Source organism: Monodon monoceros, unplaced genomic scaffold (assembly GCF_005190385.1).
Source record: "Monodon monoceros isolate NGI ecotype Baffin Bay Population unplaced genomic scaffold, NGI_Narwhal_1 Super_Scaffold_1, whole genome shotgun sequence".
In the NCBI taxonomy this organism is placed as follows: domain Eukaryota; kingdom Metazoa; phylum Chordata; class Mammalia; order Artiodactyla; family Monodontidae; genus Monodon; species Monodon monoceros.
The window spans coordinates 61,573,977-61,585,905 of record NW_021703765.1 but is presented as its reverse complement, the minus strand read 5'-3'; the positions used below and the strand labels follow the sequence as shown (position 1 = coordinate 61,585,905).

The following is an 11,929-nucleotide window of genomic DNA, read 5'->3' as shown; positions in this document are numbered from 1 at the left end:
GGAACAGACCAGATTTCTAAACTTGCACCCAGATAAGCCTTGTGTTTAGGAGCCAGGTGTAGCAAAAACTGGTAGTCTTGCAACTCAGTGGGGTCAAGTGAGGCACAACGGGGCCACAGAGTTACTGCAGGGAGGGGCAGCACACTCCCCGCACTCAACACTCTTTCAAAGTGCACAGGACTGAGTTCCCAGGTTAGGTGCAAGTGAGGGGACTTCACTGACCTGACCACCTACTGTGTGCAGTCTCAGGCCAAAGAGCCTCAGGCTTGCGCTACCCTGACCACCTCTTGGGGTTGCAGAGAGTCCGTGGGACTGCACGGCCCCTGGGTAGTGTGGCACGAGGAAGGCACCACCAGGGGAACTTTATTCATTCTCCTGCCGTGGTCTGTACAGAAGAGGTTATGGGTCCCTCTGGTGGGGCGTGGACTCTGCGCTGCCAGGGTCATTCTCTGATTCATCTTTGGGTCTGGGCACAGGCTGGAACTTGAGCAGGACAGGCGGGGTGAAGATGGAGGCCTTCACAGATGGGGATAGCATCTCCTCGGTGCTGGCAGAACCACTACAGGCTGAGGGCCTGTTCAGGAAACACGCAAGACATGGGTCCATGAGGGGGACACGGCACACAGGGCCATCAGAGAAACACACGACAAAACCCAGGCTGTGGGATGGCTCTCGATACATTACTGCTGCTGGAAATCCCTCCCATGGATGTTTGCTCAAGGCTGTTCATTGCAGCAATGTTTGTGATTGTGTAAACCTGGAGACAATCCAAACGTCCATCAGGGAACAGCTAAAAAAACCATGGTACAGGCATGCAGTGGACTATTCCACAGCTGTTTAAGGAACAAAGTTGGTCTGTACATCCCAGCAAGTAAAGACACCCCAATGGTACAGTAATGGAAAGAACAAGTAGCTGAAAAGTACGTGCAGTATGATCCTGATTTGATTTAAAAAATTAACCAATGTATTGGGACTCATATTTCATGTATTCATTTCTATATTGTGACCTTTTTTCCATAGAGTATGTTATGCTTTTGTAAACTTTTAGAAAACAATTTAAAATAACCCATTTTGGGGGATAGTGCCAAGACAGCACAGCTCACTCAGAAAGCAATACATAACAGGAGGCTAAAAATTGTCCCCATTAATGAAATATTTCAACAAGCAAGGGTAGTTGAGTAAATGATGCTCCGTCCACACAGTGGGGTGGGTATTCTGCATCTATGATTACTGGTGAATTTCTAGGTATTTTTAATGACAGGGAAGCAACATGTTCCAGAACTGGCTGCAAAACTGCTCACAGGACGCTCCTGATTACGTGACAAACTACTACCTGTGCACGTACACTCGTGTCCATGGGGAACACCTACAGCGAAACAGGGATATGTGCCAACAATGGTTATTTCTGACCTTGGGAGTGAGAGTGATTGGTGTCTTTTTTGGGTAGTTTTCAAACTGTCTACAGTAACTAGATCCTGTTTCAGAATCTGAAAAATGGTAGTGCTTTTGAAAACTGTTCCTACCCTTTCCCTTGTAATTTCACTTCTGGAAATTCATCTTGAGATTCAGGGACAGCTTAGCACATAAAGATAGTGATGCCAGGGAATTCCCTGGCGGTCCAGTGGTTAGGACCCCACATCTCACTGCCAAGGGCCCAGGCTCAATCCCTGGTCAGGGAACTAAGACCCCACAAGCCGCGCAGCAGGTGCAAGAAGGGCATGTTGACCTTCACCCGTTTTCTCTGGAAGTGGGAGATAACATATTTATGCCCACCCACCACACGCATAGACACACACGCATGCACACACACACGCTGAGTGAGGGTACCGCACATGCTGGACGTCTGTCACACGGCCAAGGAAGCTGACCAATTTATGGTATGGTTTCATTTATATAAAATGTCCAGAACTGACAAACCTATAGCGACAGAAAGTAGGTTAGTGGCTGCCTAGGGCTGAGACAGAGGGAGGGCCAAATAGGCAGAGGACTTTCGGGGCAGGGAAACTATTCCATACAACACTGTAATAGTGGACACATGTCATTATACATTTGTCCAAAACCATAAGATGTACGTCACCAGGAGTGACCCTAATGTGAACCACGGACTTTACATAATGACACGTCAATGTGGGTCATAGTTTGTATTAAAGGTCCCACTCTCTGGCAGATGTTGATCGCGGGGGAGGCTGTGTGGGGAGGGCAGAGGGATATGGAACTCTCTGTACTTTCAGCTCAGTTTTACTGTAAACCCTAAACTACTCTAAAAAATGAAATCTATTTGAAAATTTTAAAAAGAATGAGTACTGCTACAACATGGATGAACTGCAAAAACATTAACCAACTGAAAGGAGCCAGATACAAAGACCACATATCTTACAATACCATTTATAGCAAACGTCCAGAACAAGCGAATCTATAGAGACAGAAAGTGCTGAAGAGGGGCGAGTGGAAGAGTGAGGGCTATGGGTTTCTGGGGTGAGGAAAGTGTGCTAAAATTAATTGTGGTGATGCATTCATAACTGTGAATATACCAAAGACCATAGAATTGTGTGTTTATTTATTTATTTATATATTTATTTAATCATTTTTGGCCACACCGTGCAGCTTGTGGGATCTTAGTTCCCCAATCAGGGATGGAACCTCGGCCCCCTGCAGTGGAAGCACGGAGTCCTAAGCACTGGACTGCCAAGGAAATCCCAGGAACTGTATATGTTAAATGGGTGAATTATACCATGTGAATAATACCTCAATAAAGCTGTTTAAAAAAAAAAGTCATCTGATGCAATGAAGCAGCCAATCTAAACACTCAATGACGTGGGAAATACTTGACAAAAACAGTAATAAAAAACCCATATTCAGGGGCTTCCCTGGTGGCGCAGTGGTTGAGAGTCCACCTGCTGATACAGGGGACACGGGTTCGTGCCCCAGTCTGGGAAGATCCCACATGCCGCGGACCGGCTGGGCCCGTGAGCCATGGCTGCTGAGCCTGTGCATCCGGAGCCTGTGCTCCGCAACGGGAGAGGCCGCAACAGTGAGAGGCCTGCGTATCGCAATAAAACAAACAAACAAAAAAAAAACCCATATTCAGTAAATCCCTGCTTTGCAAAACACACATGTAGATAAAGCACGGGGCTGCCCACAGCTGACTGAATCGTTCCCTTCTGTTGGCCTCTGGGCTGTTTGTTTCTGGTTTCCCACCAGCACAAACACTAGGAAGGGGGAGCAACTTTCCAGCACGCCTGACGACATTAGGGTCCATCCTGGAAGTGGGAGCGACCATCACACTGACTATCCTTCCAGCCCTCATGCACGCTGCTCTGAGGCCAGATGGTTCGGGGGCACACTTACCAGGGGAAGCCAGGGCAGTGGAGCTTGTGCGCATTGTTCCTGGCCAAGTACGAGAAGTGGAAGCCTCCAGGATTGAGGACCAAGGGGGTCAGATCGACTACGCGGCTGCAAGACAGGGCGGGGCAGGGGACACACTCAGCTCTGGGCTCCTCCGGGGCAGGGGGTGCCTCCCCAGCCTCGGCGGGCACGGGGGCTCCGTACACAGGCAGATCTCTGAGCCCCAACTCCTCCCCAGGACCAAGAGGGGAAGGACCACTCAGGACTGCGGGATGGATCCACTACGAGAGGGGAGGGAATCACAGCCCAGCTGGCACACAGCAGGCTCCCCCAAACCCTCCTGTCTCATTTGCCTCGGGCCCGGGATAAATCCTCCCACCTCTTCGGGTTCGATGACAGGCCGGTCCAGTTCAATTTTGCTTCAGACCTCGAAACTTCCAATTGCTCCATCTTCAGCAAACAAAAGAAACTTTAGGACAAGGGTGGGATCCTCATCGTGAAGAGAAACACCTTCTCCAAGAACTATGAGAACGATGTGCCTTCCAGTCAATCAGCAAACACATCAGGCTCATCCTCGGTGCCACCTGGAGCTTGGTGTTAGGGGGATGGGGCCCGGCGTGCGGGCTGGGAGCCAACAGAGGAGATCCCAGCCCCGCCTGGGGGACAGGTGACGGATAAGCGGGAGTTAGGAAGGGTAGGCGAGTCGGAAGGGCACTGCAGAGGCACTTAGAGGGTGGCCTGGAGAATGACACCCACGGGGAGAGGCAGGCTTCAGGCGTCCCCTGGAAGCCCCGGGATTGCGCTGAGTGCACTGAGGCCAGGCAGGCGGAGCCCTGTGCCTCCCCCAGCCCAACTCTGCGAGCAGAGCAGCCCCCTTTCATCTATCTACTGCTGCCTGCAGAGGAAGTTCTGGGAACCACTGCTGTGGGCCCGGGCATCGCTGGGGTGCTTCTGAGCAGGGGGTTAGAGGCTGCCCCTCCCAGGGCCACTGACCGATGTGCTGGTTAGTGGAGGGAAGGGGCCAAAGACCCTGGGCAGAGTGTAGACAGAGGTTGATGGGGCCACCATGGAGGCCATGGTGGTGGCAGGCAGTGGCAGCAGGGTTGGTGGCAGGCACGGGGAGGTCGACCGGTCCCACAAGAGGATGGGTTCTGGTTTCTTCGGTTTTGGCTTGCTTCTCTTCTTCTTGGCATCTGGGACAGAAGGTGTCGGTGATCACCTATCCCAAGGCCCGAACAGGTTGGGGGGGGCGCCAAACACAGGCCCTCCAACAAGGAGGGAGGCAGGACCACAAAGGGCACCACTACTGACAGGCACGAACACACACCACCTCACTGGCCCCAAAACCACCCCACAGGGAAATGGTACTTTTGTCTCTATCTTACGAGTGGAGTGGGAAGCTCGAACTATACAAGGCCCATGCAGGGGCCACGCCAGGCTGTCTGCCTTCCAGGACAGAATTTCACAGGAAGTGATGGAGTGTCACCACCAAGGAGGACTGGGCTTGGCCCGAGCAGGTTGGCCTGCCACCCACCCTCCCAGGCATGGCACAAAGCCCTGGAGTCTGCCAGCACCCCAGTGGGTTGTCCAGTCCCCAGACAGTGAGCCCACCGAATACCCGCAGCCCCGGGTCATCCTGGGGGTGCGCAAAGGGTGCATGGGGAAGAAGTCTTGCAGAGGTGGGCTTGGGGAGGAACCTAGGGCCTGCACCTCCTCTCTCCTGTTCTGATGAGTCTGGGTCTTTCTACTGTTCAAAGCTGGGTCCCACCAGCAAAGTAGGAGGTAACAAGCCCCTCCTGCAGCCTCTCAGACGGCTCATCTAGAGTGAGATAAGCACTGCCAGGGAGCACTGGCTGGAGGCTGAGCACCAGCCCTGAGTCTCAGTCCAGCTCCACCACACCTGTGTGGCCTACACATGCCGGACAACCTCCCCGGGCCTCCATTTCCTCTTCTGTAAAACAGGGATAAATAACACCACACCAGCATCTTGGGAGACCGCGGTAAGAGTTACACATGCTGTGGGTCCAGCTGTTGGATGAAACGGTGCTGTGGGACCCCAACCCCCAGGTGAGCTGGGCCCCCCGATGTGAAGTGAGACAAAGAAGCCCAACACCACCATCCATCCCTGAACACGGACACTCCCAAGGACCAAATCCAAACCTCATCAAGGCTTTAGAACGACTATCCAAGAAATAACAGGCAGAGGCGGAAAAGCAAACACACCAGTGGACCCAGACAACAGATACAAACCCATCGAGTGGGTCCCCCAAAGGACAACACAGTTCTTTAGTCCATAGCATCGGGGAAAGGTGAGGGCATCCCGCGTCAAAAGGAACTTCAAAAGACGAGGCCAGAATGCCCACCTGCCACCCTGTGTGGCCACTAATGAGGTCACCTGTCATTTCACTCTCCCGGGGCCCGGAGTGTACACGAATTTGCCTCCCAAACAGTGTGCGGGCCTCGCCGAGTCCTGATTGACAGACCAAGCGTAGATAGCCTTCTGTGGACCACCAGGGAGGTGTGAGTCAGGTCAACCAGGCCGCTCGAGCCCAGCGCGGATGGAGCCTCACCCTGGGAGTATAAGTGCACGCGGTGGATGCGCCTCTTGAGCTGCTCCAGGCGCTGGTGCATCTCCAGGGCGCCCATGCTGTTGCAACAGTTCAGCTCCCCCTGGACGGCACACGAGACCTTGGCCTGCGACGACAGCGGGAGAGGAAGGGAGGAGGAAGCCGGACGCGTGAGCCGCCCAGCCGGGGCCGCCTCCTGAAAGAACCCTCCCAACAGCTCAAGCAGGGCGGACACCGGCGCCCCCGCCCCCACCTCGGAACCCCGGAGCCCCGCCCTCCCGGGCCCGCACCCAGAGGAAGGACAGGAGCCCACACCGCTCGCACTCCGCCTGCTTGCCCTTGCGCACCACCCTCTCATCCAGCGCCGGGTTGCGGTCGAGGCTAAGGAAGAGGTGCAGCGCGCTCTCAGTGTAGGTCGCCGCTTGCCTCTCGAAGTCCTCCTCGGGGATGAGCTGGCATAAGGTCACACTCTGCGGGAACTCGCTGTCGAACTCGTCCAGAACCTCCATTCTCGAGGGCTTCGGCTGCCCGGCTGCCTGTGGGCGGAGCGGCCATCGGGGCGGGGCCCCGGACGCGCCCACGCCACCGGCCCCAGGAGGGGAGGAGGGAGACCCCCCCGAGGGCCAGAGCTCGGGTCACTATCCAGGCGGGGCCACCAGGGTCCGGGCGCGCCCACCTTCCCGCCCAGGTCAGGGAGAGGAGGGGTCGGCCCCAGAGGGCCAGGCCCGGGGACGCACCGTTGTCCCCTTTCCGCCGCGCCGCGCCTACGCAGGATCTCTCCGCCCGCGCCGCCGCACGGACAGCTCGGGCCAGTCTCGGGAGACCGCGGGCCAATCCGCGCGAGACGGCCGCACGTGACAATGCCCGCCGCTCTGCGCATGCGCCTTTACGCTTCGACGGGGCGGACGGCGGGACGCAGCTACCCCTGGCGGAGGCCCATACCCCGGGGTCCCGCCCGTGGCCAAGCCAACTTCTTTAAGGCGCTCGGCCCCTGGCCGGACTCCAGTACCTCCCATCCTGGCTGCTCCCCTCCCCCTCACCGTCTGTAGACAAGGCCCCGAGAGTTCTTTCTGCCTCCAACTCCTCTAGCCCCGGACTTTTCACGCTCTTCTGACTTCCTCTCCCGCTTCTATCCTGTCTCCTCTCCTCATGAGGGTCCTGTCTTTACCATACCTTCTTGGACATCTTACCCACTTCTTAGTCCCAACCCAGAACTGACTTTAACCCCAAGTCCCTTGAGTTACAGACCCACATCTAAGTGTCCCCAGGAGACGTTTCCTGGGCATCTCACGCTCAGCACATCCGAATAGGCATGCAGCTTCTTCCCTCCCACCCAGAAATCTGCTTCTCTTTTCCCTCTCCTACTTGGTCAGTGGCCGACCCCACCATCCACCCCCGCTGCTGATGAGGGGGTGTGCCCTGGACTGCTTAGTTCAGGTCCCCTCCTAACCCAGCCCCCTCTCCATCAGCCCTGTGATCCATGGAGTGCACCTGAGATTTTTTCACTTCCTACCACCAAACGGCCAGCCCCAGCTCTCCCCAACACAAGAGGTGGCATTCACTTCCTCTTGCTTTGATGTCACAGATCAAGATGGACACAACCAAAAAAAAAAAAAAAAAAAGATGGACACAACCAAGGAGGGAGAAGGTATGGCCTGTGCATCTCACCTACAGGTGCAGGCAGACTCAGATACACCTGCATCCAAATCTCTGCCACCATTCTGCCACCTGCCCCGGGCAGGTGGCCCCCGATGTGAGGCGGGGCCCATATGACTTACAAAATCAGATTTGACTTTAAAATACATAGTAGGTGCCTTTTTAAAAACAGGACAAGCATCCTCTGAGAGGTCAGGCAGACCCCTGATTAACACCCCCATCATGTTATGCTTATAATACTTTACACTTTTTCTGTTTATTTGGATTTTTAAAGTGTATTGTGCCAGGTACTGCCAAACTACATGCTCCCTGCCTTCAGGGGCTCCCCGTTTAAAGAGGGCTTCAGCCACAGGGAGAAAAATGTGATCTAACATGCTCTGGTGGAGGAACATTGGATGTCTTGGAGCCCAGGGAAGGCTTCCCATAGGAGGGGACATTTGAGCAGTGCCCTGAGTTCACAAGCCTCTCCCAGCAAGGGCAGGAGACAGCTGCATGGGGGTCTTTGGCCAATGGGTACATAATCTGCACGAGAGCAAGAGGTGGCCACCTCCAGCCATGGGCCTAAGTCCGGTGACCTTGGGATGGAGGAACCCCAAGGGGTCAGGCCTAGGAGACAGGGGAGCATGTGTCATTTCCCCTCATCCTCCCCGGGATGCCAGGGCTCCTACGCCCAGGGTGGGGGTGAAGCCAGGGTCCCTCTGTGCTCAACCATTGGTGAGGGGTACTCCCAAATGCCCATCCGGAGACCTGGGCCTCCTCTCAAGTAGACAGGCTTGAGTGGCTGTCACTGGGCACATCAAAATCTTTTGTGTCTGGTCCTGATGCTGAAGGTGACCCTGCAAGCACGCCTGGGGCCAGGCTTCTTGGTAGTTGGGCTCCACTCCCCCCGATTCCAGCTGTGAGGGTGGGCATGCCAGGCACCTCACAGTCTCTCCTGCAGGCTCAGGGCAGCACATGTCCCTGTAAGAGAACAAGTGGGCATGGTTGGAGGACGTGAGCTGCAGGCTTTGTATCCCGAGTCCACTGTCCGCCCAGCTAGTGCTGCTCCTGCTGAGAACCCAGGAGAACATTCTCTCCAGAGCTTGGCCCTCCCCAGGCCTTCCAGGAAGGCTGGGCCCAGGGCACCTCCACGGAGTCAAGGTTGTTGAGCTGGCTCTGAGCCAGGCCCGGGCAAACCCTCCGTGCAAAGCAATGGGCCTCTTTCTCCACAGGGCCCTGACCAAACCTCAAGCCCACAGGCTTACCTGGGAGCTGGTTGTAAAGATCCTCTTCAAACCATAGCTTTTCTGAGTCGGAGGCCTCTGCCCCTTCCCCCTGTCCAGCCATGACCCAGATGGACAGGTTGGCGGAGGACCTCCCAGCTCTGCCCTCACCTGATCCTCCGATGGAGAGTCCAGACCAGCTCCGCACCTGCGCCTTACTGCTGGTTAGTGGAGTGAGGCAGCAAGACTCCCCCCCACCTCCCAGGCACTGTGGGTGGTGGGCTGGGCCTGACTGATGCCCTTTCATCATTGCACTGCTTCCCAGTGGCCCACAGTAGTGCAACAGGGAAAGAGTGTCAGGCAGGCCTGCCAGTGCCTCTCCCAGTGGTAGGTGGGGATCCGAGACCTGGAATGCAGGCCCACTGGGGCCTGGGGCGGGGCCTCTGCCTGGGGAAAGGGTGCCCTCTGACCCCAGAGGCCCAGGCCTGGCCAGGATCTCAAGTTTCCATGGAGAAGGGATAGGAGCTGGGCAAGGGGGAGGGGAGGGCCTGCAGGTCCAGGGGCCAGGCCTGGGGAGGGAAAGTAGCAGTGTGGGGGAAGGGGTCCCCAAGGCTAGTCCCAGATGCTTTGACAATATCATTGCACTGCTCCTCAAAGCACAGTAGTGCAACCTCGTCAGAGCACCTGCGGCCAGCAGGGGGGAGCCCCATCACCCCCAATACACGCAGAGCGGGAAGCCCAACCGTAGGTGGGTGGGGCTAGGGCCCCATTCCTAGACAGCAGGGCGGGGAGGGGATTTCAGCGGGGCTGCGGTCCTTGCAGTCCTCAGGACCCCAGAGGGGCCGGACCCTCCCCAGCACCCTCCAGATTGCCGTGGGGTTGCGACCCCAGACTGAGGGGCAGCTCCACACCCTGAGCGGGAGCGCTCCCGGGAAAGGGCGCACACACAAAGGAGAGGGGCCCGCGCTTCAACGCGGTCCGAAACCCACTCGTGCCTGGGGCGGGAGTGCATATAGCCCGACGACCCTGCGCCCTCCCACGGCCTGAGGCTCCGGGAGAAGAAGGGTAGTCCCACTCCGGGCCGACGCGCCCCTGCTGGCTCAGGCCCCCATCCTTGGCCTCTGGCTCTTGGCCCCCAAGTTGGGCTCCGCATTCTGTCCCAACAGATTCCCTGCCCGTCGGCCCAGAGTGGAGAAGAGGAATGGGGGCTTCCCGCCCCTCTGAGGTCCCCTGCCCGGAGGGGGCGCCCGGGGTTTGGGCTGCGCCCCTCCACACCGCCCGCCGGGTAGGGCCGCCCTGCCCGCGCCCCCACCTCGGACCCAGCTACTCACGCGGCGGGGCGCCCTTTCCGTACCGGGCCGGGGCAGGACTCGGGAGGTTGCGGGGACAGGTCCCGGCGGCCGTCAGCCCGCGCTGCCCCCCAGGACCACCCCGCACCTCGTGGCGCCCTCCCGCCGCCGGCTCCATCTTTAACTCGCTGACAGGCGGCGGCCCAGCCCCCGGCTCCTTAGCATAGCGCCGCGCTCATTGGCCGGCGCCGGCGGGGTCTTCGCCTTCTGCACGCCCATTGGCTGAGGCCGGAGAGATTTCAAAATAGCCTGCGGGCCCGGATTGGCCCGGCACGGGCAGAGGCTGAGGCTCCGCAGTTTTAACAATGAGTTCTACAAACACTTTCTCCCCATTCATAACTTATCAAAGGGAACTTTGCCCGCCTTTTCGCAGCTCTAGTCTCGGTGAGTTTTCTCGCCGCGCGGGCGAGCGCTCTTGGTAGCCCAGTCGGGGGCGCCGGCCGCGCGGCCAAGCCCGCTGGGGAGGGGGCTACGACTGGAGGAAAATGTCCGGACCCGCGGTCAAGCCTGCACCAACCGGGCCGCAGGCCGCCCCGTTTTGCAAACTGAAATTGCTCCCTGTGCCTCTCCGATGGCATGTTCGGCTGCGGTGGGCTTCCTGGCTGGGGTAGCCACCTCCCCACCCAAACCCCACCGCATCGCCCGACTTGACCCAAATGAGATTTTTCTGAAGCCCAAGGGTGGGCCTGGGCTGCGGGACCCGGTCTTGGAGCCCCTGGAGGCTTGTGGATCTGTGGGAGGCACGGGGAAGGGGGCGTCGCTTGGGTCCCTGCGTGACTGTGGATAAGCATTCATTAAATGCTTTCGCAGAGCTGATGACCCGGAAGGATGTACGCGGCCCGCCTGGCCCTCATAAAGCTACAGTGTGTGTTGGAGCGGGTGGTGCTTAGGCTACTGTGCATCTGGGCCCCCTCCTCTTTTATTCTCTCAGTCCGGTGGCTGAGAGCAAATGTTTTGGAGGCAGGCAGAGCTGGGTTTGAATCTTTAGCAACCTCGGTTGCCCCCTCTGCAAAATTAAGATGACAGTTGAACGTGCGATGCTTCATAGGGTTGTTGCCAGGAGCAAATGAGATGCTCTGTAAATCGTTGGCCCAGTGCCTGGCACTTAGTTTTCAATAAATGAGAGCTCGGCTGCTGCTGCGGTTTTAATTTTTGGTCTTGTACTGCATTCTGCCTGCAGCCCTCTCACCTGCTCCCACAGCTTTGGCCTTGATTTCCCAAGGATTTTTACATGCTGTGTACTGTTGGAGTCTGCTCTTAATTAACACTCCTCACTTTTGTATGTGTGGTGGTAGGGAGGTAACAGAGGCAGAAGTGGGCTCTTACAGCCCAGAGGGGCCAGGGGTGGATCAGAGGAATGCCCCTTACATTTGCAGTGTGCGCCACACTTTTGGTGCCCCGCCTACACCCCCTTGGCACTCACCTCTACCAAAAGGATGTTCCCTGCTGGCACCTGCGGCTCTGCCTAAGGTCTTCATTCTGGCTGTAGAATACAGGGCAAGTGGGAAGTGCTGCAGAGTAATCCTCCCACCTGCCCAGCAGCCCTCAGCCAATGAGAGAAGATATGCTGGTTGGATAAGTACCCCCACTTTCTTGCCCCTTGGTTGGGACAACTTTTTTTTTGCGGTACGCGGGCCTCACACTGTTGTAGCCTCTCCCGTTGCGGAGCACAGGCTCCAGACGCGCAGGCTCAGCGGCCATGGCTCACGGGCCCAGCCCCTCCGCGGCATGTGGGATCTTCCCGGACCGGGGCACGAACTCATGTCCCCTGCATCGGCAGGCGGACTCTCAACCACTGCGCCACCAGGGA

The 11,929-nt window shown here is 57.3% G+C and overlaps 1 protein-coding gene across 1 annotated transcript; it reads right to left on the bottom strand.

The window, feature by feature from the left end:
* Positions 1-34: 34 nt before the first annotated feature.
* Positions 35-6,716, bottom strand: LOC114900551. Its single transcript, XM_029231747.1, has 7 exons — positions 6,650-6,716; positions 6,260-6,448; positions 5,916-6,039; positions 4,339-4,538; positions 3,725-3,795; positions 3,349-3,453; positions 35-574 (listed from the first exon to the last, which is right to left on the bottom strand). Exons 2-7 carry the CDS (start codon positions 6,419-6,421, stop codon positions 400-402), a joined length of 837 nt encoding a protein of 278 aa, XP_029087580.1. The 5' UTR covers positions 6,422-6,448; positions 6,650-6,716; the 3' UTR covers positions 35-399.
* Positions 6,717-11,929: the final 5,213 nt, after the last annotated feature.